The 27,366-nt window shown below is 41.0% G+C and overlaps 1 protein-coding gene across 7 annotated transcripts in view; it reads right to left on the bottom strand.

Moving 5' to 3' along the window:
* Positions 1 to 1,117: 1,117 nt before the first annotated feature.
* LOC146628289 (transcription factor SOX-6-like) overlaps positions 1,118 to 27,366 on the bottom strand; it is a 107,420-nt gene continuing 81,171 nt past the window's right edge. For 5 of the 7 annotated variants that reach the window (XM_085359453.1, XM_085359457.1, XM_085359458.1 and 2 more), the window contains 7 exons: positions 24,915 to 25,064; positions 23,591 to 23,768; positions 21,556 to 21,752; positions 9,719 to 9,827; positions 8,627 to 8,797; positions 6,938 to 7,151; positions 1,118 to 4,000 (listed from right to left, as the gene is read on the bottom strand). In XM_085359453.1, the coding sequence (XP_085215579.1) occupies positions 3,652 to 4,000; positions 6,938 to 7,151; positions 8,627 to 8,797; positions 9,719 to 9,827; positions 21,556 to 21,752; positions 23,591 to 23,768; positions 24,915 to 25,064 (1,368 nt within the window). In that variant the 3' untranslated portion in view covers positions 1,118 to 3,651. The remainder of the gene's footprint in view (positions 4,001 to 6,937; positions 7,152 to 8,626; positions 8,798 to 9,718; positions 9,828 to 21,555; positions 21,753 to 23,590; positions 23,769 to 24,914; positions 25,065 to 27,366) is intronic. The other 2 variants (XM_085359456.1, XM_085359459.1) reach the window with 1 other exon arrangement.

Below are 27,366 nucleotides of genomic sequence, written 5' to 3'. Positions count from 1 at the left end.
TAGTTTTCTTTTGGTGTGTGGCTGTCAAGTCATTTTAGTTATGTCCATGAAGTTCTTTGATTGATATAGTACAACTGATCCTGTTATGGAGGACACAGTTTGTGCAAATGACCATAAAATATATCACTGCAACCCACTGTTGCTAGTTGTGCATTTAGCTACCAGTAGCTACAACAACTGGGAAAAGTTAATGGAAACAGAGGATTACATCATTTTCCTTCAGGGATGAAATGTTAAGGGATAAATAAGTTTGTATACATTACTGCAGGAATGTACTTGAAATTATAACTGTGCTGTAACAAGCTACACTAACCTTTGTTGAGGTGCTGAAAGCTTCGCTTATGCTCACACCAACTGTGCACATACGCCCAAAAAAAAACCCTGTCAACTTGAAAACAACTAAATGTTCATCTTGAAGAAAGGAAAAAGGAAATGTAAGTTATGATGACTCGTTTAAAAAGCTTAGCATGGCAACAGTGCAAGTATGATTTCAAACACCCCTCCCAACTAAACGCTATAGCATAGCACACACACACATGCTCACAAAGGAGTGTGTGACAAACTTGCCGGCGCCCCTCGCTGGGTGACGCTACAGTTGATTTGGGAATTACAATTAGATTTATGATGTGGCTGCATATGGCTAAGCTCTCTGTTTCTCTCTCTGAAATGCTGGGATTGGCTGCAGCGAGCACCGGCGCCGTGCCGTATACACCACAGCACAGTCAGAATGTGTGGCGTTACCTCACACACGCACGCACGCACAATGGAACAATAGGCCACATTTACCGTAATGGGCCACCAAAATATAAAGAGCGAGTGGAATAGCTCAACTTTGGAAACAGACAGCCTTGTGTTGGAAATTATTAGATCCCTGGAAAGTAAGGGTACTATTTAGAGCAATGGAAATAAAAATTCATGCAGCACTACCTGTAAAGTTGTGCGCATCGCTTTCATACACAGAACACAATATGTTGGTGGGGGGTTTTCTGCAAATGAACAATTTTACAAAGCATTCAAAAATATTTTTCCCACCCAAAATTAAATACATGAAAAAAATAAAAGCAAAAATCTCAAGTCTTTACTTTTTTTTATTTATATATATTTTTTGATTGTCTTTCTCACCAAGTTGTACTGACACTTTTTAGAGCCAAAGCTGGCTAATAAATACAATGAAATGTTAAAATGCACAATTGGATTTCAAATACAATACTCATCACAAAAAAAAAATGTGTGTGACCAGGAAATGCTATGTTCTTCCTCTGCGGGTCACAACTGACGAGAGCATGAGGTTACCTTTCCAAAGAGATCAGAGGCGATGAGACCCCTTCAGGTGATACTAGAGCTGCGGCAACAAGATCTGCTTAAATAAATGAAATGCTTCCAAAGAAATGGCAATTTACTGGTGCCTCGCATGTACCAGGCTTCAAAAATGTGACTTTTAACTGACTAATATATCATGTTTAAAAATCAAACAACAACTTCACATTAGTCAATACTAAAAAACAAAAACAAACAAAAAAACAGATTCATATCCAGTGCTTAGGATGTGTATGAGACTAACAGAAATGTCTATGCACGAGGCTTTTTTTTATGTAACACAAGCAAAATCAGTGTTCAGTCCCAGCTTGTGAAGCATTTTCCAAGTAAAAACCGCCAGATATGGTCGTGAAGAGAAATTTGGGATCAAGATGACCGAAGCAGCTGAACAGAGCACCCAGAAACCACCCGAGGTCACACGTTTTAAGAATGGAAACATTAAAAATTTCAGAGAATGCTTTGAAAAGAGTAAAACTAAGATTCGTCTGCAGAGACATTTGAGTAAAACAGAGACTCATCTTCAGATGAGTGGAAAAACTTGTGTGCTCTGACTGGGGCGGTGGTTACTGAGAGGCAGACTGGTTAAGCACCTTTCCCCTTCGCTAATGTTCTCTTAATAATTTGCTCATGTTCAAAATACAAATGCAGTGTAGAAAAAAAGGTACCCTTTTGAAACAGCGGACCTATTAAACCCATTTTCTATATAAATAATTTTTTAAAACACAAGTTTGGCATATATTTCCAACATAATGCTAAGAAGACATTTAAAAATTAACAAGCTAATAAAAGAAGTAATATTTGTTACATTTTTGTACCAATGCTAAACACAATACAGTGAAGGGATTTATGATATTACAATTTCTTATCCTACAGTAGGGTCATCCAGGGGTGCACCTTCATCTTCCTATTCCAACTGAATGAACAGATTCAAAGGTTCACTTTTAAGACTAGGGGGATTCCTAAAGTGATATTAAGATAAAGGCTACCTTTACCTTTAGCCTGATTTAAAGGGACAGAAACATTTCTAATACTGCACTGCACTTAATGCATTTGGCCTCAAAGAACATTGGGCAGTGTGGTTTATGGAAGCACTAGTGCAGTGGAATAAAGGAATAGGCGCCTTCGATGCTGCTCTTCTAACTACGTCTCAGAGCCATAGGGTCTGCCAGAGAACGACATTCTGTGTGTGTGTGTGATTAAGCAAGTGTGATGAAAAAATAACCTCCCTGAGCACTGTTTGTGTTTGGGCCAGGAGGGGAGCCAGCAGTTGATGAGTAGGAACCCACTTCATCAAATAGAAAAAATTGATTGTATAAGACTTTTGCAGCATTGGAAATTAAGACTACAACATCCCGAGTGAATGTGAATGTTTGGCACATTTGAAGAAAATCTGTACAATTTATGGGTACTTACTTACTTATTTAATAATAATAATAATAATAATAATAATAATAATAATGTAAGGGAATTTGCTCCCTTTATTTCATTGACAGTCTGAAAAGTCCTACCACTCTTTTTGTATGAAAACAAACAAAACAAATAACACATTCACAAGCTGGCACATCATACCTGAGCTGGGATATTTTAAAAAAAGAAACAGTAATGTAAGGTAAGCAGTTTGTCAGAAAAAAAAGTGTGTAGCAAAGAAATCGTAAGAAACAAAAGTAAGACTATAAGGTTACAAGAGCTAGGATTTATATTAAAAACTTTCCAAATTTCAAGTTCCGACAGTCTAGAGTTTGTACAGGCAGTGACCTGTCAGAAAAGAAGTCTATAGAACAAAAAAGCAAAAAGGAAAAAAAAAGACAAAAAGTAAATACATAACAATGAAAACTAAATCACTCCTTAAACATTTAAGACCAAATAGCTGTTGAAGACCGATTCCTAATTCTTCGACATCCATGCATGCCCTTTCACAAACTACACAGCAATGTGTTCGTCGCTCGTTTGTTCTTTGTCCCATTCTCTCTCATCCTCTGTTGTCTAACTCTTTTTTCTCTCTCGCTCCTGTTAAGATTGTCAAAGTAGAGGAAAGTGAAGTTCACTGTCAGCTGGACATCTGAAGATTGATCAGACTGTGTTCTTGGGTCACGTTTTTCCTATTCCTTCGTTTTTCCATTTCTTCAAATGGGCGTCCATCAAAGATACTATCCCAGAACTTTCTGAGCATGTCTGAGCTGATTTGAAATCCTGTTGGGGCATGCTCGGTGCATGACGCAACATGTCCTGAAAAGTTAAACTGAAGGTCTCAGTAATAAAATGTCTTTTTAAGAAATGTCTCTGACTATAATGGGAGTTGTTCTCTTTTTTTTACATCTGACACCCTGAGCTTACTCAGTTGGCACTGACAGCCTCATGTGTCTCGTGGTCGCTGCTATAGTCTGACTTGGGCTCATCCTCAAAGTCCTCATACATGTCCATGTCATTGTCTCCATTATTGGGGTCGCTGGGCAGATCCAAGGCTCCGATCACACTGCCATTGCTGCCTCCTCCACTGCCAGGCTCAGACTTTACACCGTACGTGCTCTGAATGACGGGGATGGCAGGATCAGGACTGGCCGAGTTGCTGGAGCAGTCTGAGGTCAGATGTGGGGATGGTGTAGCTGCTGTTGCCATACTTATGGCACCCGGGTAAACTCCTACACTTCCAGGACTGTTGCCCAGAGAAATGGGTGGCTGAGGCCTGAGTATGAAGGAAAGAAGATAAGGAAGAATTATATTATTTACACAACATAAAATGATCGAAAAGCTTTGTAACTTTTACAGTGTGATTTAAGTCTAGCAGCAATGCTGGAAGCAGTCGAAAGGTGCACAAGGAGATGACCTTGAAGGGGAGATTAGTTCAATTTAAAAAAATGTATTTATTCATTTAAGTCTCAGCAAGCATGATCCAAAAATTACAACGTTGAAGAATGTTAGAAATGATTGTCACTTCATAATGAATGATTGGTCCTTTGAAGTTAAAGAAAAGACACTACGTCCCCGAGCCGCTGAACATCACAAGAAGGACTACTTGTAAACTTCTAGCTGACTGATAGAGATCCATTTGTATTCTTCTGGGAGGTCAAATATGGCAATGAATCCTTAAACCAATAAAAACTGACCTAACTCAGTGTTCAGAACAAAAACTTAGGAAAGAACCAGCTTTTAAAAACACACAATTTGTTAGACTGGCATAAAATAGTATTTTTGTACTAATAAGGTGATTCCCAAAGTAACGATATACTCCACAGTATGCTGTGTGCTCTTTAAAAATAAAATGGACAAGTGGAGAACAAAAACAGGCAGCAGATGGGCAGTATCTGCAAGTCTGAAAGATTTAAGAAATGGGGAAAAAAATCAGCCAAAGACCTGACACAGAACTTGGGAGATGTATCTGTTAAGCATTTTAGACAAAGGCTCATCTGTATGCATGCATGTTTGCTCATACGAATATTTTTCTGAACCTATTTCTCCATTTTCCCTGCAAAGTATAAAGAAACGGAATGGCTCAAGACCTTTGCACAGTTGTGTTTTGGTACAAGCTAGACAGATCAGACACTGATTCGTTAGCCTTTGAACAACATCTGTGAACAAAACATTTATTCTTAAGCCATTTAAGTTCAACCACAACGCTTTTCATCTGGCTGAGCATGTCCTAACATAGAGCTCTACCTGCCATATCACAGCAGCATTAGCATTGTAGAAATGCACATCATTCAAACAGGCCCCTCAGGCTCCTCAAATGAACCGCATAAAGTGGGAAAATTACTGTCACCTTTTTCACCTAACAGTTTTCTCTCCTCTGTCTCCTGAAACAATTACTGCCGTGTGCTCTGACAGACTCATTTTCACATTAAGCATTTTAAAATAACACTGGTTTAGCAATCTGGAATGTGCCAGAAACTAGTTGTGTACTGGCTCCTGTAGATGTTTGATTTAGCAACAATTGAAAACCCAGGCCTGGAGAATCTAAGCTTTCCTGCTTAGCGTACTTGACCACACACAGTAAATGTGGCATTCATCCTGTGACGTGTGCCTTGCGCTCATTCCCTCTCGAGCATGTGCTTACATTTCATATTCCACTGTGTCTGTCTGTGTCCAATTTCACTGCCCACAAGCGCCCAGCATTGTCCTAATTTAATAAATGACAAGCTATTAAAAATCGCTCCTATTCAAAGCTGTGGCCTCTGGTAAATCCATCTCACTCATAGGCCACTGTGATGGCTTTAAACACATCCATGACTGGTTCCCATTAAGACAATGCCACTGTTTTTCCCCTTGCTGCACCGACTGCAGTTGAAAAAAAATATATCAAGCTCTTCAGCAAATGTTTAAGAGCTTTAGCAGATAGAACCACAAGAGGTTCCCAACCTTTCATAAAGGGGCCCATAAACCTTGATGATCACTCCACTAACGTTAAACAAATGGACGCGGCTAAGAATTCTTTTCTATTCAAACTGAGACATATTAAGGAGGGGAAAAAGACCTCTCGTGAAATGCAAAGTTGGTTTTAATATATTTCTATACAATCAAATAAACTCAAAGAAGATAGATAAAATTACAAAATGATAAATTGTCTTTTTTTTCCTTTTTACTTGGACATATTTGGGGAGAGATGTCTGCTGGATTGAGAGACGACTTTATCGAAGGCCACAGGTCCATTGTAAATGACTCAAATCCATCTAGAGTTAGACACAAAGACTGTCTGTTATCCAAGGCTTAATATCGTCAATGGCTTGTGGTTCTTGATGCAAATGGACCTCTTTAAAGTTTTAATCTCTCAGTTTTAATCAGTCATAATATACACTCTAATGAAGATGTAACAGTGTGAAATAACCCTGCAACCATGCCAGCATTCCTGTCCAAATAATGGCCCAGTATTAGGTCACGAGGTCAAGCTAAATAGTGACATGACATGGCTTAACCTATTTGGGATTATAGGACTGAAGAAGTACCACCGACAAAGTCCACAGGGCTTCAAACAACGATCAGTCTATGAGAAACACCACCATGTTAAATTATGTGGTTTAACTTCAGTTTACAGGGCAATTTTCTTCAAATAAGCATCAAATCACACTGTTATAAAGAAAAGTTATGTCAAATTATACTATCACTGTTATAAAATCTAAGTTCAACATAATTTGGTATAATGCTGTCTAATATATTTTGGATCAAATGACACTAATTGCATTTCCTAGTCAAGCCATAATTCACACATCGTTTAATTAGAGTACGAGTGCATTTGTGTGCTGTTTTATTAAATGTCTCTCAAAATATGGTTTGTTACATCTTACTAGTGCTCCATAAAATAAAGTGTGACCCACACAGCTCTCCTCTGAGCAGCACTGAATGCTGCATGACCCTGAGGGTGCCAACAATGCCAGAACCTTTTCACCACCTCGATTCATACCAGTCACTCAGAAAGAAGAAAATCTCTTCAGTGAGAGAAGGTTCACTTTTGACATGTTTAAGTATTTCAGGAATTTAAATCACAATTACACAGTACTGCCATCTGAAGGTCCTTCCATGAAAAAAAAAACTAATTCGAAATTCAGTTCTAAAACCACGTAACTCGCCGACACGCTGCAGCTTTCCTTCAAACTCGTGCGATTACTCACTTTTTCAGCTTTGTACTCACCCCACAAAGAACTGCCTCATTTCCTGACGTCGTGAACGCATCATCTGCTTGTACTCCCCGATGCGTAGCTTCTTGCCATCAATGATGCAGGTTCTCTTGGGCCGTGGCTTGTACTTGTAGTTGGGATATTTCTCCAAGTGGATCTTGCTTAAGCGGGCCTGCTCCTCGTAATATGGCTGCTTTTCCTGGTTTGTCATGGCTTTCCAGCGAGAGCCTAGAGCAAAAAAAAAATTTAAAAAGCAATTGACACTTTAACTTAGGTTATATTTAAATATTTTAGTGTTACTAGTTAAGAGGGTGACTGAATTTAAATATCTGCACATTACCAAATTTTAGTGAGTGACTAACATGGTTTCAGTGAGTTTTTTCAAAATAGTTTCAGTGTGTGGTGAATCAAAGCTTTTCATAAAATTCCTGCAAAGCAAACATACTGTCACAGCTACATTATTCAGTCACACAAAAGAAGCACCGCTTTGACAATTCTGGTTTCTTCCCGAGGTTGGATGCCTTCCTGTGAGCAGGCTCCATTGAGTGTTTAGCCTAGAAGGCTGTTTAAAACCAGGAGTGGATTACACTCTACTTCGCTCAGGAAGAATGATACATTGTGTATGGCTTGTTTTCCTCGGTAAGAGGACCTTCTGAGCAAGTGAACAGGGCCATTACTGCGGGAACGCAGCACATCTGTGAAGCACTTTGACAGCTGATTATACACACTCTTCCTTGCTCTTCTGTTTATCGAGGTTTATCACAAACTCTTCTTGTACTTTTGTGACACAGGAAACACAGAAACGTTTTTCTTTCTTTTTTTTAAACTTGCCACCCACCTACTCCCTTAAGTCCAGCTGTGTTATTATTTTAGAGATGGATGCATTGTATACATACAGTCATATACACACTCATAATTCCACTTTTCCTTCTCGTCTTGTCACTGAACCCTAATAAAAATCCAGCAGGAGCGCGCGATTAGGCAATGTACTTAATCAAATGATTTTCCCCTGTAATATGTTTCCACTGTAATAACAAAAACAAAGAAAAAAAAAGCACTTTTGAAAGCACAAAGATTAATCGTCTAAATTCAGGATGCATGTTAAGAGCACAAAACATCCATTTATAGGACCCCTTTCAGAGACCTGAGTCAATAACACAGATCCACCTTAGAAAAAGCAATTCATTCACAATTCTCAGAAGTAGCATTTACAGCATTCAGCAAGCCTCAAGCTCACTTGAACTCTGCATTGTACGGTAGAAGTCTTAAGAACATTTCAGGAACAACCGTTATGCTCAGCATCATGTGAATGGATATCTGTGTTGAGGAGGTATTTTAACTGAATGCATCCATCACACTAGTCAGGCTGACACAGTGGAGCTCTGTGTGTGGAGTGTTCCAGGCTGAAAAACACACTAGTCATTCTTACAGTACCCACTTGACGGTAAGAAACCCTGTGAACTGCATATAGCGGTAGGGTAACCTAATGAGCAGACAAGCTGACCTTAAACAAATCTGCCGTGTCACTTTACAGTCACTTAGAAAAAGAAAATAAAAAATTAAAGCAAACACTGGCGTATTCTTTTGTACAAAATTTAAAGGAAAGCAAAAGTACTTCGCCCTTACAACACCAGAACAACATATCGCCACAACACTGAGGTTTAGCTTTCTCACTCATCAAACATAAACCCGCAAAATCTCACCAAGGATCTTGCTGATGTTGGAGTTGTGCATGTCGGGGAAAGTCTGCAGGATCTTCCTCCTCTCATCTTTGGCCCACACCATGAAAGCGTTCATGGGCCTCTTAATGTGGGGCTCGCTGTTGTTCCTGCCTCGTGCCTCTCTGAACACCCGTGCCTCTGCGATGTTACTCCCTAAAAAAAAAGAGATCACTTTTGCTGTATGTTCACCATTAACGAGTTAGCTGTTCATACTTTCACACTTCAAATGCAGTGTATAACAAGGTGCCTGCTTCTTTGACTGAGGCACTTTTCTGTCTTCTTGGAAAGCGTAGCAAAGGTTTGGTGGAGTATTGCGGGCATAGTGTCCTTCATATCATTCCTACACACAAACACACGTGAACTTTGCACATTATGCTTAGTTTGCTTCCTCGTGATATTATCTCAGTGCTTAAGCTCCTGTGTTTACTCCTCTGACTCTAAACTAAACCACGATGAGCACTCCTTGGTGCCTGTAAACAGAATTGCTTTATGACAAACAGGTGTGCTTGAAAAAAATCAGAAAGACAACATTACAAGGAAGTACTTTAAAAGAGCGCGTTTAATGACTACATTTAATTCATAGCACGTAAAAATCAGCTCTTGTGACCGATTCATAATTATCTCTGTGACCATTCGCTACAGAAAACTTACTGCCCATTTTTGGTTTGCATACTAGGACTGGGTCACAAAAACTAGTGAAAAACATGAAGACAATTCATCCTCTTTTCCTACACTTGCAGTAATATTGACATTTGACATTTTCAAGTGAGCAGAATGTTCATCGTAGTGTCCTGACGTCCAAGATAAATATTTGTATTTTCTGAATACCTGCATTTGTGAGCTTTCTGGTAGATGACTTATTGAGTATTAGTCTTAGTAGGAAGGCCCACAGAGGCCTCTTCTACATTTAACCATGTGAGTTACTGTCACTGGTATCAGTTTTATCTGAACAGGATGTGACTCGCACTCTATTTCTGAAAAAAAAACAACAAAAAAAAACATGCCATTTTGCATGCCAGTAGTCAGAAATGTAGGTAAAAGAGTAGCAACGGGGTAAGAGACAGAGGAACATACCATCTAAATCTTCTGGTCTTGTCAGGTCAATGACTCGATGAACCATCTTCCCAGCATCCTCTCCGAGCTTCCCCAGGTGCTGGCTCAGTGTCTCATAGTGCAGCCGCTCCTACAGTAGAAAAGAAAAAAAGGAGTGGTGAAGTCTGAGGAATACTTTAAAAGCTGCAATTCTTTACTCTGCATTCAGTTATTATTATTTAACCCAGGGGTCGGCAACCCTAGGCACGCATGCCAGGGTTAACTGATGGCACGACCATAGCTGGACTGGCCATCGGGCATACTGAGCATTTGATCGGTGGGCTGGTGGTGATTTTTCGTTTTTATGGGCCGATGATTTTTTGTTGTTGTTGTTTTTTCGTAAAGGTATAAACAATGAAAGGTGGTGGATTGGCCAAATGCTGGTCGGTGTGTAAAAATAACTCAGTTATTTGGTGGTGGCTGTGGCGGAGCTTCCACAGATTCAGTAACATTAGCAAGTGGTGGAGGCCAGCAGGTGGATGAGAGAAAGGGGAGGCAGGAGGAGAGCCCCGAGGCAGCCGCCGAGTGTCAGGTGAACTGAACTTCAGGTAAGAAGTTATGACCTGCAGTCTGTCTGGGTCAGATATGAACCAAGTTTAGGTGGAGTTTATTTTCGTTGTGCTGACTTTTTACCGTCAGTTACAATAACAAGTACTGCGTACTAGCTAGCATGACAGAGTTTATATACAGCTGGGTGGGTGCTTTGATGTTATTGATAGTGAACTTTATTTTATTCATAAGGTTAGTTAGTAGAGTTGCCAACCGTCCCCTAAAAAGAAGGAATCGTCTCGTATTCAGAGAAAATTTTACGCGTTTCGTGTTGAGGTGAAAAGAAACACAGTTTGTCCCGGACTTCAGCTAGAATGGAGAGACACAAAGCTGGAGTTATTCTGTCGTTATGCTGCACAGCTGCCTCTTCTTCTCTCATTCTCTCTCTCTCCCTCTCCTGTTGCTACTTCAATCATGAAACTGATCAATGATCAGCTGATCGGCTTTTCTCTCTTGTTTGTTTATCGTCCACTTTGCGCCAGAAAGAGGAAACCAGCAGATGTCGCGCTAAACAACAGCAGCACGTTTAAGCTTGATCAGCTGTTGTTAGAATTTATTTAATATTAATTTCTAGTATCAGCTGATGTTTGCTGGAGCCACAGCTGTAAAAGCTGCTGGTCATGAGGTTTGTATATCTGGTGAGAGGGAAACATGAAGATGAAACCAGGAGATGTCCTTACTGAATCATCAGAGCTGAACAGGTGATGGAGAAACAGGTTTACCTTTTAGTTAACATGAATGAGTTGAAGGGAAGTTGTGAACTGTTTCTGAGAGACAAATAACACCAGGATCCTTTTCTAATTAGCTGACAGCTGGTAACTGTGCAGGGGCGGGTCTAGCAAAATGTTGCCAGGGGTCCATGTAGGGCATTAACAGGGAAAAGGGGGCACAAAGAAATACTTTCTTATTCTCATTTAAAATGTTTGGTTTTTATTAAATAATTATCTGAAGCTTACAATCAAAGTTTTTATCTGACGTAAAATGTATAAAAATCATACATATACCGACAAGACTGTACATCACTGTCACAACAGCATTTGTTTTCATTCAAAGGCTTTATGGCTTTAATACCTGGTGGGCCGGTCTCTAGTCAAAATGCCCGGGCCGATTTTTTGTCCCAGTCCAGCCCTGGGCACGACAATCTGAGAAGGTGCATTAAAAAATACATGGCCGCGCCAGCAGTGCACATTGCAAATTAGTTCACATAGACACATTAGTTGTGCCGCTTCTTAATGATGGTATCTTAGCTAACAACCCAGAGTACCAGATTCAACTTGTAATTGGCTAAAAATCACTTCGCCTATCGGTGAGAAGGACGTTGTTAGCTTTCCACATTCCAACACTTCAGAAGCTTCAGGAGCTTTCCGCTCAGCACAGCATCAGCACCACGGAAATACAGAGATATATCTGTAGACTCGAGACAAAATTCACAATGCGTTTTCAGGACTTTCAGGTGTATGGACCAATGTTTCTTTTCTGATCAAACCAGAAAGCTTTAATGAACAGCTAGATTTGTCTCGCATTAACTGGCTGAGTTAATGCCAGTTAATGCAACATTGAAGCAGCTGGAATCCACAGCTGTGCATGTTCATGGAGCTGCATTTTCACCTGCTGGACATCACTACCTGACAAGTTTAACTGTCTTCAGAACATTGCAGAGGCCTTATTGACAGTATTTGGCTCTACATATCTGTGTGAGCAGATTTTCTCTCACATGAGTGTCCACAGGTAGCCGTCTGAATGCTGGACACTCTGAGACCTGTGTCTCTGAGTGGGAGACCAGAGATCAGATTAACATGTGTATTATCAAACATGCCATATTGGCCCAGTTTATTTTTCTTATCATTGTTGTGAGGACACCATAAATAGCATTTGCATTTTCTGTTGTACAGTTCATTTGCTGTTATGGAGTTCTTGTTATGGATAAAAAGTGTCTTTTTTTTGTTTGTTTCAAAACAGCTGATAACTATTCGCTGATAGCTGCCAACATCTGTGAACAAATATAATTCTATAAAGTGGTTCTATATAGCAGAGGTGTGGACTCGAGTCACATGACTTGGACTCGAGTCAGACTCGAGTCATTAATTTTATGACTTTAGACTTGACTTGAAAAAATGTTCTAAGACTTGTGACTTGACTTGGACTTTTACACCAATGACTTGGGACTTGAATTGGACTTGAACCGATTTACTTGAAAAGACTTGATATTTCACCCCAAATATAAAATTTAACATGCATATTACATAGAGATTGAAAATGTGACGTCATTCAGGGGTAAACCGCAAAGGATTCTGGGAACTCGTGGCAAGAGGTACTAGCGCACGCAGGCTTTCAATTGAAATCAGTTACACAGCGATAAAAAGAAACACAAAAATGTCAAGAAGCCGTTGTATTATTAACTGCAATAGCCGGTCGCATGACAGCCACGGGAAGCCGACGGGTAAAGAGATCGGTTGTTATCGGATTACGTCGTTGAAGAGAAATTGTTCGAGCCATGTTTCCGAAGTAACAAAGACGCGACAGATGGCCTAGATTGCAGCCATTCAAAGATCAAATATAACGTCCCAGAACACTCCAGCTCACAGGTTAGTCTGCTCCAAGCATTCCCACAAAGGTCAGTGTTTAGTAGTTAATACGTCGTTTTTCTTAACATAATTGGTGATATAGGTTACAAGCAAGTCTGGCGCTGAACAGAAATTGTCGCGCTATGCTCCTTTATTTATTGTGCATAAATAGTGAATTGTCCTGACACAATATTGCGTTTCGCTTCTGTTATTATGGCACATTGACAAAAACATATACTTTTATTCACAGGATAAAACAGGTTTTTTGTATCACTAATTGCCCAGTACGATTACAGCATACAGTATTGTTGTCACTGCTACATTTCTGTGATGCTACCAGAAATTATTTCCACTACTAATTAATTACCGTTGAGCTCAAAGGTCCTATTAATAAACGGTTAAGGAATGTGTATTTATGAAGACGATTTGTGAGACTGGTAAACTTATGATACGTACGATGGTCTTTACTTTCTACACGGTGCATTTCAAGGTCCTGCACCCATCCGTCGGTAAACTGTACCTGGGCTTGTTGCAGTGACCGGAAGTTACTAAACTTCATGAGTGTATGCACTCACTCCAAGAACCGTATGATTATAAATATGCATATAAATATGCTACAATGAGATAGCTGACTTCATCTAACTAGCAAATGTTGTCCAGGCTACGTTGGTGATACAGTTTTTTTTAATATGTATGATATTTTTGTCATGCGATTTTAAAGCCGGTCCTACAACCGCATCCAAGAATAACATGCAGCTTATCTCAGAACTGTTGGTGAAAATTATTCTTGGAGCTAGGTTTAATTGAGCTGCATTTTAAAGAGGTGCAATTTCACAATTTGTGTATATTTTCTAAGTTCACTATTTTGTCATGTGTTGAGAAAAACACAGATTTTAAAATTACATGGTCTAATATTTACATTTAGCATATAACTGCAACATGCTTTTTTCATTTTTTTTTTTAAAGACTCGAAAGGACTTGAAATTCAAAGTTTCAGACTTGTGACTTGACTCGGACTTTTACACCAGTGACTTGAGACTCGACTCTGACTTGCCTGACATTACTTGAGACTTGACTTGAGACTTGAGGATAAAGACTTGAGACTTACTTGAGACTTGCAAAACAATGACTTGGTCCCACCTCTGCTATATAGTGTGTAACCGTTAATATAGAGCGTTATTAAATTTATTGCTAATGCAGTCATATGGCACACTGACTTCTGAGGAAATTTTAGATGGCACTTGTCATCAGAAAGGTTGCCGACCCCTGATTTAACCACTAGATCAAGTTTCCTGCCATCTTTTGAATTGGGCAGCCATCGATGACTTTGATGGTAATGACAGTAAAATTAATTGCTGGGTTCAGCTAGCATAAAGGAAACGTCCAGCACTTTTAGCTTTACTTTTTTTAATGGAACCTGAACAAAAATAAGTGATGATGAGTTTTAATTCATGTAATAAACTAATAGGCAAGGCAGAACACCTCGAAGGCTGCACTTATCCTCAGTGACTTGCCCACCTTCCGTTATCATACGCTCCTCATCTGTCACCACCTCTAAGACAAAAAACTCCTACAAGCAGCTTGCCTTGGAGTCTTACAGCTAAAATTACCCCACCACGCTCTCAAACTGCAGTGGAAAACATGGTACGCTCCGCATAGCTACCATACATCCACACTCCTCCTCTTCTCCTCCTTCCCTCCCTCCCTTCCTCCCTCTCAGTTCTCCTCCTTTTTCTGGTGACAGAGGCATTTTGTTTGACGCAAGGAATGGTTACTGGGTGAAGTCATGCCGCGGTAGCTGCTGGCAGCAGTGGTGGAACTTAGGGGCCGCGTGTATGTGTGCGTGTGCATGTGTGTGTGTGTTTATAGACAAGAGTCAGTGCGGGCCAATGTCAGCACTACAGCAGGGCTGTAATCAGGCCTACCACAGAACATGTGCCTGGGCAGTGCCATGCTCACCGCAGGAAGCAACCGCCTAACAAAGGACTAAAGAAAAGAAAGAAGGAGGGAAGGACGGAGATAGAGAGAGAGTCAGAGAAAAATAGAAAGGAGGAGATGGAAAACGAGTGTAGAGACAAGAATAAGATCTCAAGTCCCCTGAGAGCCATCCTGTGAGCCCAAAAGTCAAAATGAGTCACAGTTTGACTTTCTGTTATTTGAAGGCCAATGTCCTACAGTACATAATTCCTCTGCAATCGAAGTGAAGATGTTTGAAATGTTCCCGGTGATTAGATGAGACCAAATGGAAAAGTAATGCAGAATAGAGTTGGGGATTTGGAAAATGGAGTGGGACAGCATCAATAGAGGCAGAATGATCCAAACTACAGATTAACAGCAGATCTGGGTCACAATTTGCAAATATTCCCTGTGGTTGGTCTACTTTTGGTCTTCTTAAAAGTTCTTGTGGCAAATGCAATAAGGAGCTGTCTTTCCTTTGTTTAGTCAAGATTGAAATAGGTTTGGCCTGTGTGCCTGCTGGTTTCAAACTGGACTGCTGCCTTTTGGAGCAATATTACAGACTTTCTTTCCCCCTCTCTTTAATTGGACTCCATTTGTACTTTGTAGAATTAAACTGGAAAAAAAATAGCAGAAAATAGGCAACAATCACTTTTAAACATTAAAGCTGTGCAAACAACTACCTTAAAAACAAATCACATTAGTGCTGCCACAGTACTTTTAACACACGTTTGCTTTTGCTGGTCTCTCAAAGTGTTGCTGCTGGATGTATGCTTCTAAATTTAAGAGACACCCGACTCTTTTTGTTCTGCTTGGTCTGTTCTCTTCTTGGCATCCAACTCCTCGCGTCCCTTCACTGTTGCTAAGGTAACACTCCAAACATTTTATTTTTTAATCCATACCGTATTGAGCTCATTACCACAGTTACAACTCGCCTGCTGCCAGGATGGCCTGCCTCCAGCTGACCCGCAACCGTTTACTGTCTCCTCCCGGACCAATCAAGTTTGGCAAACTCCTCAGTAACCCTCCCCACTGCCCACCAACCCCCCTCCTGGGGTTTCCTCTCTACTCCAATTTTCTTCATCTTTCTTCCTCTCTTTCCTTCTCCATGCCGATAGAGCTGTCAGTCAGCCCCCTGTTCTGTTTTTTTCAACCATGCCTCCTATTCATAGCCCTTAACACCCCTCCGCCAGACCTCTACAACTTGAGCCTTCAACCCCCAAAAGAAGTAGACACTCAGCTTTATAGTATTTATTATAATGTATATCACTCAGACTATAATTGCACCAAGATTATGTCGACGTTTAATCAAAACTTGGAACCATCTAAGCTTCTGGTTTCACAGGCTCACTTCCTTCAAAGACCAAACTAACCAACAGCGGAGCCAATATAAACTTCTATACAACCATTTCTCTCCTCTCTTTCTCTTTCTTCCAGACTTATTCAATGACAGAAAGCATGCTGACCAACTTTAACTTTATGTAGACAAAGGGTGTTCTTCTATAATGGGATACTGTTAAATTATAGTCTCCAAAATTTAGATTTCTGGTCCATTTCAAAGCTGTATAAATGCTATGTGAAAGTGTCCAAACCTACGAGGAATGTGTGCAATAAGTTAAAGGGTTCTGAACCATTTGTAGAAAAATATGCATAAAGAGTGTATGATTGATATAAAGTATTTTCAAATTAGCATGCTAGAAATGAATGAAACTCAGTTTGACTGATGTTGTTTTTGTTCACTGAAATGTGTGTATATTTATTTTTGAGTACTGGATATTCTAGATTGTCCAGTCTCCAAACCCACCTTTGCATAACTGCTCAAAGATCATCTTACAGCATATGACTCTGTTGGAGTACAGCACAGACTGATGCCCCTTAGCCCATCAGCCAATGTAGCAGTTAAATTATACTAGCACCAGAGACACTAGAAGAGTTCATGTGTCCACATTATTTACATCATTATCTCTCCACAGCATCATCCAAACAGAGCAAAAAGGCTATTTGTGCTTCTTCTAATGTGACCTGTACATTTACCATTTCCTTCACCTCCATTGGAAACTTAGAAAAGTATCTGCTCAGAATTCAGTGTGTTTTTTGTACTTTGTATCTTGTGAACGTTACTCTGGGTTTTTTTTAAGCCAACTGAGCAATACTGTAACTAATGTAACTGTGTAGAGCTTATACATGTTTTCCTACATATTGCAAAGAGACAGATACATGATTTGGGGGTTCATCATGTAATATGTAGGCTAAATAATTATAGTATAGTAATTATAGTAATAATAATTACTGTTTTTCTTAATGGCATGTTTTGTGCCTACTCTGATGAAAAGAAAAAACATATATATATATATATATATATATATATATATATAAGTCTTAAGCGTCTCTCTCACACACACACACACAAACACACGCACACACACACATGGTTATACACAGTGGCTATTTCAGTGAGCTCTGGCAGCCGCAGGCCAGCTGGAAGCAACGTAAGCGTAAGGTGATACTCAACAATGCCACTAACTGGCCAGGCCTCTCGTCTGTACACCAGCTATAATGACATTAACATGGCCAAGGCCAGTGCAGAGCCAGGACACGCATGCACGCACGCACACACACACACACACACACAAAAAGGAGTCTAGGATCACTTTCAGCTCATAGCGAAATGTCTGTGTCGCTTATGTTTGAAACGAATACTGTGGGACAAAAATACACAAACAAAAAGTGAAATACAGACACAACACACACACTTAGACGTCACCGCGACTCCCTTTTGAGTGGAATCAGTGCGGGTAATAAATAGCTCAACATTCAACATTACACTGAGATACCATTCACAGCACATGCCTCATTCCCTCCAAGGAAGCTGAATATGTTGTGTTAGTACAGTGTCATAAAACAAAAAAGATTTGGGAAGCGCTTCAAAGTTTCGAAGGGGAGGATTTGAGTAACAAATTTATCCATTGAACTAAAAACTACCAACAAATCCAAGGTAAAGAAAAAGAGCTGGTCTCGCTGCCTCCTGAGGTGGAACGGTTGAGTCACACTTTCAGTATCCAGCAAGTTCCATCCATGAATTGTTTAAGACAGAGCAAAGCTTTTGAGCACTTCAGGAGAAAAAAAAGCACACACACAGACGAAAAAAATGTTACGTCCCAATGAAAAAAATGATGCATTCAAAGCAAAGAGAAAGAGTCTTTGAGCTCCTGTTGTTAGGTAACGAATAACAAACTGACAACAAACAGCGAGGCTTGCTGTCGTCCTCGAACCGGAAACAATTACTTTGAGAGTTTCCAAGTGAGCTTTTTATTAGGAGGCATGCAGCTATAAACCAAATTACTGCATTGCTTTGGTTTTGTTCTTCTAAAGTTGGAAAATATAGAGCTTTAGAAACACGGAGGGTTCTCCTTGCAGCGCACTCACCTCAATCTGTTGAGCGTTTCAAAGTGAAATTTGTGCAAAAACAAAAAAGTTAAAAGCATAAACTTATTTCAGAACACTGGTGGTTTATTTCACTGGACCTGCAGCAGGCAACTCATATTAAATCTTAATAAACAATTTATCAGTATAGGCTGTTGTCTAATTTATATTTATGAGTTTCTCAGTGTTTACTAGTATAATGACTTATAAAAAAAACAACTTGGGACTGAGGATAAGTAAAGCAGAGATATATTTTGCCAGATTTTGAATGTTTTCTTCCTGAAGATGCAAGGCAAACAAGTCCAAAAAGAAAAAAAGAATCAAAACAACCTATCCTTGGAGTGCACCAATCATGACCTACTTGGGGTTGGTGGGTTCAAAGTCTCCCCCCCTAAAATATTAATGAGTTCTGCTCCTCCTCGTTCTCCTTGTAAGCAACATGGGATCAATTGCACAGCAGAATTGGTCTAATCATGTTCCGTATTTTACTTAATGTTTGATCCTCAGAATTTATGATTGGTTGATCAGACCGATTGAAGATGTTTTGGAATATGAATTTCCCCCTGGATCTTGGTACAAAGGCCCTGTCTCCTTTCGCCCAAGGGAAAGAGATGAGCTGGGCAAGAGGTGAGTGTGGACAGGGGAATTCCCTGAGAAAGGGCCTTTAATTGGGCTAAAACCCTGAGGCCGGGATCGCCCCTCCAGGGCAAGTGGAGAGCTGAACTCCATTAAACACACATATACACGCACGCATGAACGCACACACTTACACATACACACTAATCACCTCTTCTCTTAAAAAAAACACCCACTCAGTCAAGGCAGGCACACTAACACGCCAAAACCATCACTTGTCATTGGCCCAGCTGCTCCCTCTTCAAAGCTGTTGGCTTCTGGGTGGCCGTGGAGATGAGAGGAGAGAAAAGAAGTTCTCAAGAGCTGCAGCCCGAGCCAAATGACACCAAATATCATCCATGAATATTCTTCAGACTCATGTACGAGCTGAGAAGAAACCTTGAACTCTGAGCCAATGAAATAGTAGAGAAAATGTGACACAGGAGCAAAGAGTTTGTAGACCCACAGAGGTGTGAGTCTCTGTTTTCAAGTTTGTGTTAAGGAGCAGAAGAGAATACTTAATGGATCCTAATAGCTAGTAGGGAGCAATAAAAAAATTATTGTCCAGTTCCCTCTCTCCTTACCACCTTGTCCTTCAGGCTGTTGCTGGCAGTTTATGAAGACAGGTTCACATCTTTTAGTGAATGAAAAAAATACAACAAATTTAAAAGTTTGTCTGTTAGTGTTGCACCATGAGTGATGTTATGTGCATTGTTAGTAATCTCAATTGGTGGCAAGGTATCAGTATGTTGTTCACGTGTTCTGCATAGTTAGCAAACAGTATTTGACCTCAGAGTCAATGTTCTAGGAAAATAACTCCTAGATTCTTCCAATATGATTTAACAAGACTACTGAGCTTTAATTCTATTTGAACATAAATTAACTCACAAATTGCCTTTTTCTAATCATTTTTAAATTTTAGTTTATGATGTTGTAGAGTTTTTGAGTCCTATTTTAATTCTACGCCAATGTATTCCTAGGGCTGGTCCTAAGCCCGGATACATGGTGAGGGTTGTGTCAGGCAGGAGATCCGGCGTAAAATCTTTGCCAAATCAAACATGCAGATGATTAAGAATGAGATTTCCATACTGGATCAGTCAGGGCCTGGTTAACAACAAGCGCCTGAAGTGCTGGTCGCCAACACGGTGCCAGAGGAAACTGCTACTGCTGGCCCAAGACAAAGAAAGAGGAAAGGGGGAAGGCAGTGAGAGACAAGGAAAAGCAGGAGGTGTAAGGATAGCTGGCAGTGGATTTAACCAATGGAATGGAAGTGGCTCTGGTGAACATGTATATCGAGAAGAGGGCAGAGCATTACAAGAGTGGAGGAATGTGCACACAGGTGGGACAACATGCTATGCAGAAGAGATGCAAGAGATAGCAGAATGCAATGTGTTGGCAGGGTAGAATGTAGCTAGACACATTTGGATGGTAGTTTGCAGGATTACTTTGGAAATCAAGAAATGGAAGGAATTTTTAACCAGACTGCTCAACACAATCTTTTAAATATACTTATTTGGAACCAGCTTAACACAATCTTGAAGAGTCAGAAGATGCCTTGGAAATAGAGAAGAAGTGTACTTGACAGATGATGGAAGGGGTGGAAGGGTGGAATATGATGTTTGCAGATGATAGTGAGAGTAGGGAGCAGGTGGAAGAGCCTTAGAAGAGGAGAGGACTGAAAGTCATTAGAAGCGAAACAGAATATAATTAATGAATGAAATGGAGAAACACAAAGTAATAAGGTGATTATGCAAGGAGTGCAGATACCTGATACCTGAGGTCAACCACCCAGGCAGGGTGGAGTGGGCGGAGACGACTGTCAGGGGTGATTTGTGAAAGAAGGATAGTAGCAAGAGTGACAAGTAAGATTTAAAGATGGTAGTGAGGCCTGCTATGATGTACGATTTGGAGACAGTGGCACTGACAAAAAGCCACGAGGCCGAGCAGGAGGCTTAAGATCCTAAGAATTTCACTGGGACTGAACAGGATGAAAAGGATTTAGAAATGAGTAAATCAGAGGGACAACTCAGGTCGGAAGAAAGTTAGAAAGGCAAGGCTGAGATTGTTTCAACATGTGTAGACGAGGGATCGTGCTGGACAAAGGATGTTGAATATGGAGCGGTCATACAGGAGGAAAGAGGAAGACCACAGAGAAGATTCATGAATTCATGAAGGAGGTTATGAGAGTTGGTGTGACAGAAGAGGATGTCAGAGAGATGGAGTCCCATCTTCCTCTTTGTCCCTGCTAAATCATTTGTTGATGCTTGTAGTTATGCTGCTTGTGGTTTGTGTACGGTCCTTGTTTCCAGTTTGTTTGTACTCTGGATTCCTATTTTGTTTATTTCATTTATTGCATTAGCCAAAGACCGCTTTGTTTTTTTTTTTGTTTTTTTTGTTTTGTTTTTTTATATATATTTGTGTTGAATTAACAGTGCTGATTTTATAACCTCAAAATCTGAAAAGGTATGACTGGAATTGTAGCCAAAAGTATTGAGTATTTAAAAAGAACTGAAAAGTTTATTTAGTTATTTAGCAAATCTTTATGTTATTTATTTGACAGTATTTTAGGACCAGAGCCAAAATTTCTTTTTTAGAAGAAAAGTAATTGCTATGAAACTGCATTCAGTTCATGTAACTCTTTCAGACCTTATCAGTAAAACGTGTGTGTGCATCCTATTATGCATCCAGATGTGACCTGCATGTCCTTCTAACCTTGTTGCCGTTGTTGAGGTTCATGCTGCTGAGGGCAGATAGCTTTGCTTCCAGACTCTGGTGTCCTGGCTGCTGCTGCTGTTGGTGGAGCTGCTCCCTCTGGATCTGCTCCCTCATACTCCTGGCCTCTTGGATGGCCTTCATCACTGCATCCTGGTCCCCAAACAGTGCTGTGGAGTTGAGACTGGACAATATGTCTGCAGGTGGAGAACAGACGAGAGACAGTCGTATGTCACTTAGACTGGCAATACAGCATCGGGGACATGTTCGGGTAGCATAAAAATGAATTGCACACATTTAATACTCTTCTGGCTCTGATGTGAATAACCACTGAAAAGAAAAGGTTATGCCCTTTTTTGACACTTTGTGTAGGGAAAGGGATTTCCAATCAAGCATACATAAATAAACAGATAACTTTTATGAATATACCATATGTACAAATGTACTGGCCTACCTACAAATTGCCAACAAGAGCTGCTCAGTCATGGAAATCCATGCCGTGAAGTTCCCAGCTCACAGATTTTGTGCTGACGTTAATGTCAGAGGAGGTTTGGAGCTCTGCAGTTATTGAACAGGGACCCAAAAACCCAGATCTGTAATTTTACGTGGTCTGCCACTTCGTGGCTGAGTTACTGTGGTTCCTAAACACTAGCACTTTGCAATCATACCACTTATAGTTGATCGTCGAGTATCTAGGACTTAGAAAAATTCACAAACTGGCTTGTTGCAATGGTGGCATCTTACACACATTACCACATGTGGCTAGGAGCTTGACTTTATAAACCTGTGGAAATAGGACTGAAAAGACCTGAATTCAAAGATTAAGAGGTGTGACCCAAGACTTTTGTCCATATAGTGCGCTCATATTTGATCCGTGCTATTACCCAGTGCTACAAATTTCTATTTGAACAAACCAGACTCCAAACTTTTTAGAACTCAGTTTAGTGCTTTTACTTTACTTCGTAAGATTCTACTGATACTAGAATAGAAAGTGTAAGTCCTTATAGTCAAACGTTCAGAAAGGCTGAATACAAATTCCCATTAAATAACATTTCAACTGTATAAACATGAGATTTCCAATCTTATATCAGCTCCAAATGTTGTTCAAGTTTTGTTCCAGGCCATTTGTGTCAAAACATGACTGAGCCTCCTCCCCCTTGTTTAAGCACCACGCTTCACACTTTTGAAGCCGATGCACATTTGAAGAATAAGAGGAAATAAATAAATAAAAGGATGCAAAGTTTCCGTCGCCCTCCTCATTTAATTAGCAGACAAGTAGGAAGCACTGTATGCTTGGGTGGCCGTTAAAATGGGCAAAAAATAACTTTGCAGGAACACAAGCGTCGCGTCCTCAAAGCCACTCCAGACAAGCTGGTGAAATTGTTTTCTGGGGGGATATAATGAGAGGCTTTAGATTGGCCTTAATAACAGATAGCAGAGGTAGGGGCATAAAAGGTCTAGTGCGGGCAGACAATGATGTGAGGAAGCTCTTAAAAACCAAATAACGTGTGCTGGGTTTCACTGCTTCCGCTGCCAGGGTTTTCATTGGGGCTAAATACAGGGCTTTGGACTCCTGTAAAATACAAACACACACACAAAACACACACATACACAGGTCTCCTCATGGGGTTTAGGTCTCTGCAGCCTATCAGGCACATGCGACGCTTCTTGGTTTGTCTGTGGGTGGCTGTGGGAGTGGGAGGTGTTTGGGTGGGTGATGTTTTTGTTTTTCCGGCTAAGTTGAAGGCAAGGTTTTTTTTTTGCTCGACGTGTTTGCTTTGGGCGGATGTACACTGCAGATGTGAGCGATACATTCGTGCACAAATGCATATTAGTGTTGGTTTGTGTGTGAAAGAGAATCCATGAGCAAAAGTACATCAGTGTTTCGCCTCAGTGTTTTTTCTTTGCAGCATTTACTCTGTGTCATTGTAATTGTAGATGAGTGTAAGGATAGTGTTATTGAATGTTAATGAAATGTAGCAGTGCTAGTAGACTGGGTGGCCCACCCCAGCTAGCCCGTGGTGTTGTTACCTACCCAGGGAGGTGTTCCGGCCCATGCTGGGAATTGGGCTGGGGATGCGGCCTTTGCCCATGCCTGTGGGGCTGGTCTTGTTTCCAGAGAACAGACTCTGTGTTGGGGATGTCGGGGAGCGAAGAGGTTCAGCTGTCTTGGGTCTAGCTGAGAGGTTCAGTGGCTGTGTGGATCCTTCCTCCTGTTAATGAAACAGGTGCAGCATCCATTTATACAAAGTCCTTTCAACAGGAGCTAAATTACTAAATTAGGGTTAATAAAAAGGCTGTAAAGTAAGCGTTAGAAACTGATATAAAGCTGAGCAAACCTGCTGATGTTCTGCAGTGTTACTTGAAGAGCCTTTGGTGATCCTTAAGTTTTTGGCCTTTAATAAATGAATTCGACCGATCAGCTCTTTAAGCCTCCTTACTGCATATAAACAATGGTACATTTGTTTGTGTGATTTCTTATTTCTGATCAGATCTTCATGACCACACTAATCCACATAAAGAATTCTTGGAAAAGGAAAAATAGTAGCATAAAGTAAACTTCAGCACGCCAGCACAGTCTGACTGCGGCTGTTTTGTTGGCAGAAAACACTTAATGAACGTGGCTCTAATTTGGAGTTGAGCCGCAGCTGAGGAAGTTTTGAGAAGGGAAGGAGCACAGAACGAGCTTTCGCGTGGGGAAAGGGGGTAAGTTGAGATGCGGGTGGCGTGCTGAGGGTGGGATGAGTATGCGTGGGGTTTGCTATGGAGGATGAGGAGTTTGGAGGGCACGGCACTACTGTTTGAGTGCGGTGAGCTCCGACGCCGGTCTATTGTGACGCCGGTTGCAGCTGTGCCCCACACACACACATGGCTTCCATTACTGCCTCGTCACCGAGTAAAGATCAGGCGTACGCTGCCAAACAGCAGCCAGCGCCAGTGTCAGCTTGTGAGTGCACATGTGTTTGTGTGTGCATCAGCCTGTGACATTTAAATAAGCTGTTTCTAATTGACAGTGAAGAACACAGGGGCCAATGCACAGCTCATTGTTTCAACAAATTCCATATTTCCAGCTTTCACTTTTACTTTCAGTGACCATCAACATTATTATTACAACATTCGGAGCCCACTTTTTACTTCTTCTATTATGTTGTCTCCGAATTTATCACCATATTTCCCTGCACATACCCATAACATGAAAAGTCTAATTCACTATTGTAGCAAAAGTCAGCAAAGCCATTTACACATATTTAAATATAACATCATCAAGAGAACACACAAGAAGCTCTCGGTACATCTAGACCGGCTCTATTCTCTTGGCAGCGCGCACTCATTTAACAACATTTGAACAAAGTACCTACCTTAATCTGAGAGACAGGGCTGGATGCTCGCTTCTCGCTCTTGAGGGTGGAGGGAGAAAGAGGACTGGAGGAGTTGGGAGCTTGTGGGAGGGGAGCCATCTTGGCTCCTGGTGAGATCTGCATGCTTGCCAGCTGGGCGGCATACAGCTGCTGCAAAAAAAGGGAAGAAACCAGCAAAACCGACAGGCTATTAACATCGCGCGCCAGCAGCTAGTCAGTGGCTTTCCTCTTTCATTCTCTCTCCTCTTTTCTTTTTCATACACACACACGCGCACACGCACGCGCGCGCACACACACACACACACCTTTGATCCTGTCAATTTCATTTATTTATTTATTTTGGTTTATCCTTTCCCTGGTACTGGCTGCATCCTTTGAGCCAAAGACACACTGTAGTTAGATGGAAACAGGCACGCACACACACACACACACACGCACACACACACACGCACACGCACACACACACACACACACACACACACACACACACACACACACACATCTACATCTGAAGTTGACAAGAGCATCCCACACAGATGTAAGATTTTTTGAGGTATCATTTATCAAGGAGGGATTCCAGCAAATTATTTTTTTATGCTACATTATCTGCAGAACTTTTCTAACAGTTATTTTTTCAACAGATGCTTGGAGCAGCTTGCACATAGATCAGCATCTTTCAGCTTTTAAATAGGAAACAAATGGTACCTATTCTGAAGTTAGGTTTAATAGCCTTGCTTCAGTTTTACTTGTAATAAAAGGTTGGTATTGTCCTGATGTTTCAATGTTTAGTCTTGGCTTTCTTAGCAGAGGAATAACAAGTCAAATAATGTAAAATGAGATTAGGAATATTATATGAGGAACTGCTTCATGGGTCTCTAACTAATCTTGTCACCTCTGGTTTGTTCTTGCATTAATGCTTCAGGCAATTTCTTTACTTACTTTAATCCAAAGCAAGACGACAGTGGCTAATCAGATTTAAGCAGGTGTTCATAGTTTACACCTTGGACCAGTGTTTCAGTTGAAAAAATCCTTGAACATAGCAGAGAAATAAAAAAGAAAACCCTCAAAGTAAAAGCCTTTAGTGTTGGATGAAAACATTAAATGACAAAGGGGAAAAAAGGAGAACTGACTTTTCATCCAAGGTACTTAGCAAAAATCAAAGAGTCAAATACTCGGCCCACAGTCCAGGGTCTTCTAAATCAAAGCTAACTGGCCAGACAAACCACTGCCTGAAACCACTGTCAGCCCCTGTCTAAATGCATTGGAGTGTGAGTGCTGGAGTATCAAAGAGCCTGTCCTCAGGAAAACCACCCAGACGTGGCTGGCCTTCAGTAGATTCCCTCTTTTCTTTCTGACTTTTTTTTCTCTTTTTTGCTTTCCTCTCATTTTTCATTACTCTCACCTCATCTGTACTCCTCCCTCCTTCTACAGTTCTGTCTTTATTTTGTCCCGCTTTCTTTTGATCTCCCTTTGACTCTCTTCACTTGTCTTCTGACTCTTAGTTTAGGTCCAGAAATCATTTCTCATATCTTTCCACCCCATCTCCAGCTCTGTTTTTTTTCCCCTTTCTTTCTCTGTTTTTACCTTCTGCCCCTTCAGCCTAAATGACCCCCAGTGTTGTGAGATCTGATTTCCCTTCAGTCAAAACTGCAAAGCCTCCCGGGACCAGAGATCCAAAGTAAAGAAAGCACAATGGAGAAAGAGAGAGAAGGACAGAGTTCTGCAACGCAGACACACGAGACCACCGTCGCTTCACCGCCAAAGCGCCAGGCTCAGCAGTTGGGGCCAGAGAAATTGGCTGGCCCTCTCTCCACTTCTCTCAGAGCGATATTAAACACAAACAGAAGGGGCCTTGCCGCTGAAACAAAGCCCTGATGTCACGCCGCTTATTTTCCTTGGAAGGTACCGGGAGTGCTCGGTCCAACCCCTGGCGATATGAGATCCCTGTAAGAATGTGCCTTGAATGACTGGTGGTGAGGCCTCTCGCGTCAATCAAGCCGACCACAGAGTTACTTCTGGTGATGCCTGATATTCTTACAGCTCTAAGGGGAGCAGGGGCTGGGGCAGACACATGAGTCCTTGAGGTAAAACACACAGTTAGGATCTCACACCCATGTCTGCACAAACACACACACACGCAGTGCTTTTTTCCCCCACAAACACACCCACAGCTTTTGTGCTGCGAGCAGCGATTCTGTCAACGGTTACAAATATGAGGAGGGAACTGTTGAACAAACAACAGACTGACAATAAGAGCTTTTACCTAATTTTTTTTCTCTGCTTCTTCAAGACACTCAGAGATTGATTGTGTACTGGGGAAACCAATCTGCAGCGTAAACAACACCAACCAGAGTTCCTGCCATTCAGCCAACTCCCGAGGGAAGACAATGCTGCAATTTCCTAAATTGCAAATTGACAAAGAGGGCCTCGAAGTGTGTCTCAGCTGTCCAGA

The sequence above is a fragment of the Diplotaxodon limnothrissa genome, linkage group LG7, assembly GCF_057381915.1.
Source record: "Diplotaxodon limnothrissa isolate DT_005_m linkage group LG7, D_limnothrissa_male_GT1.1, whole genome shotgun sequence".
Lineage (NCBI taxonomy): Eukaryota > Metazoa > Chordata > Actinopteri > Cichliformes > Cichlidae > Diplotaxodon > Diplotaxodon limnothrissa.
This window is presented reverse-complemented; position numbering and strand designations above follow the sequence as displayed.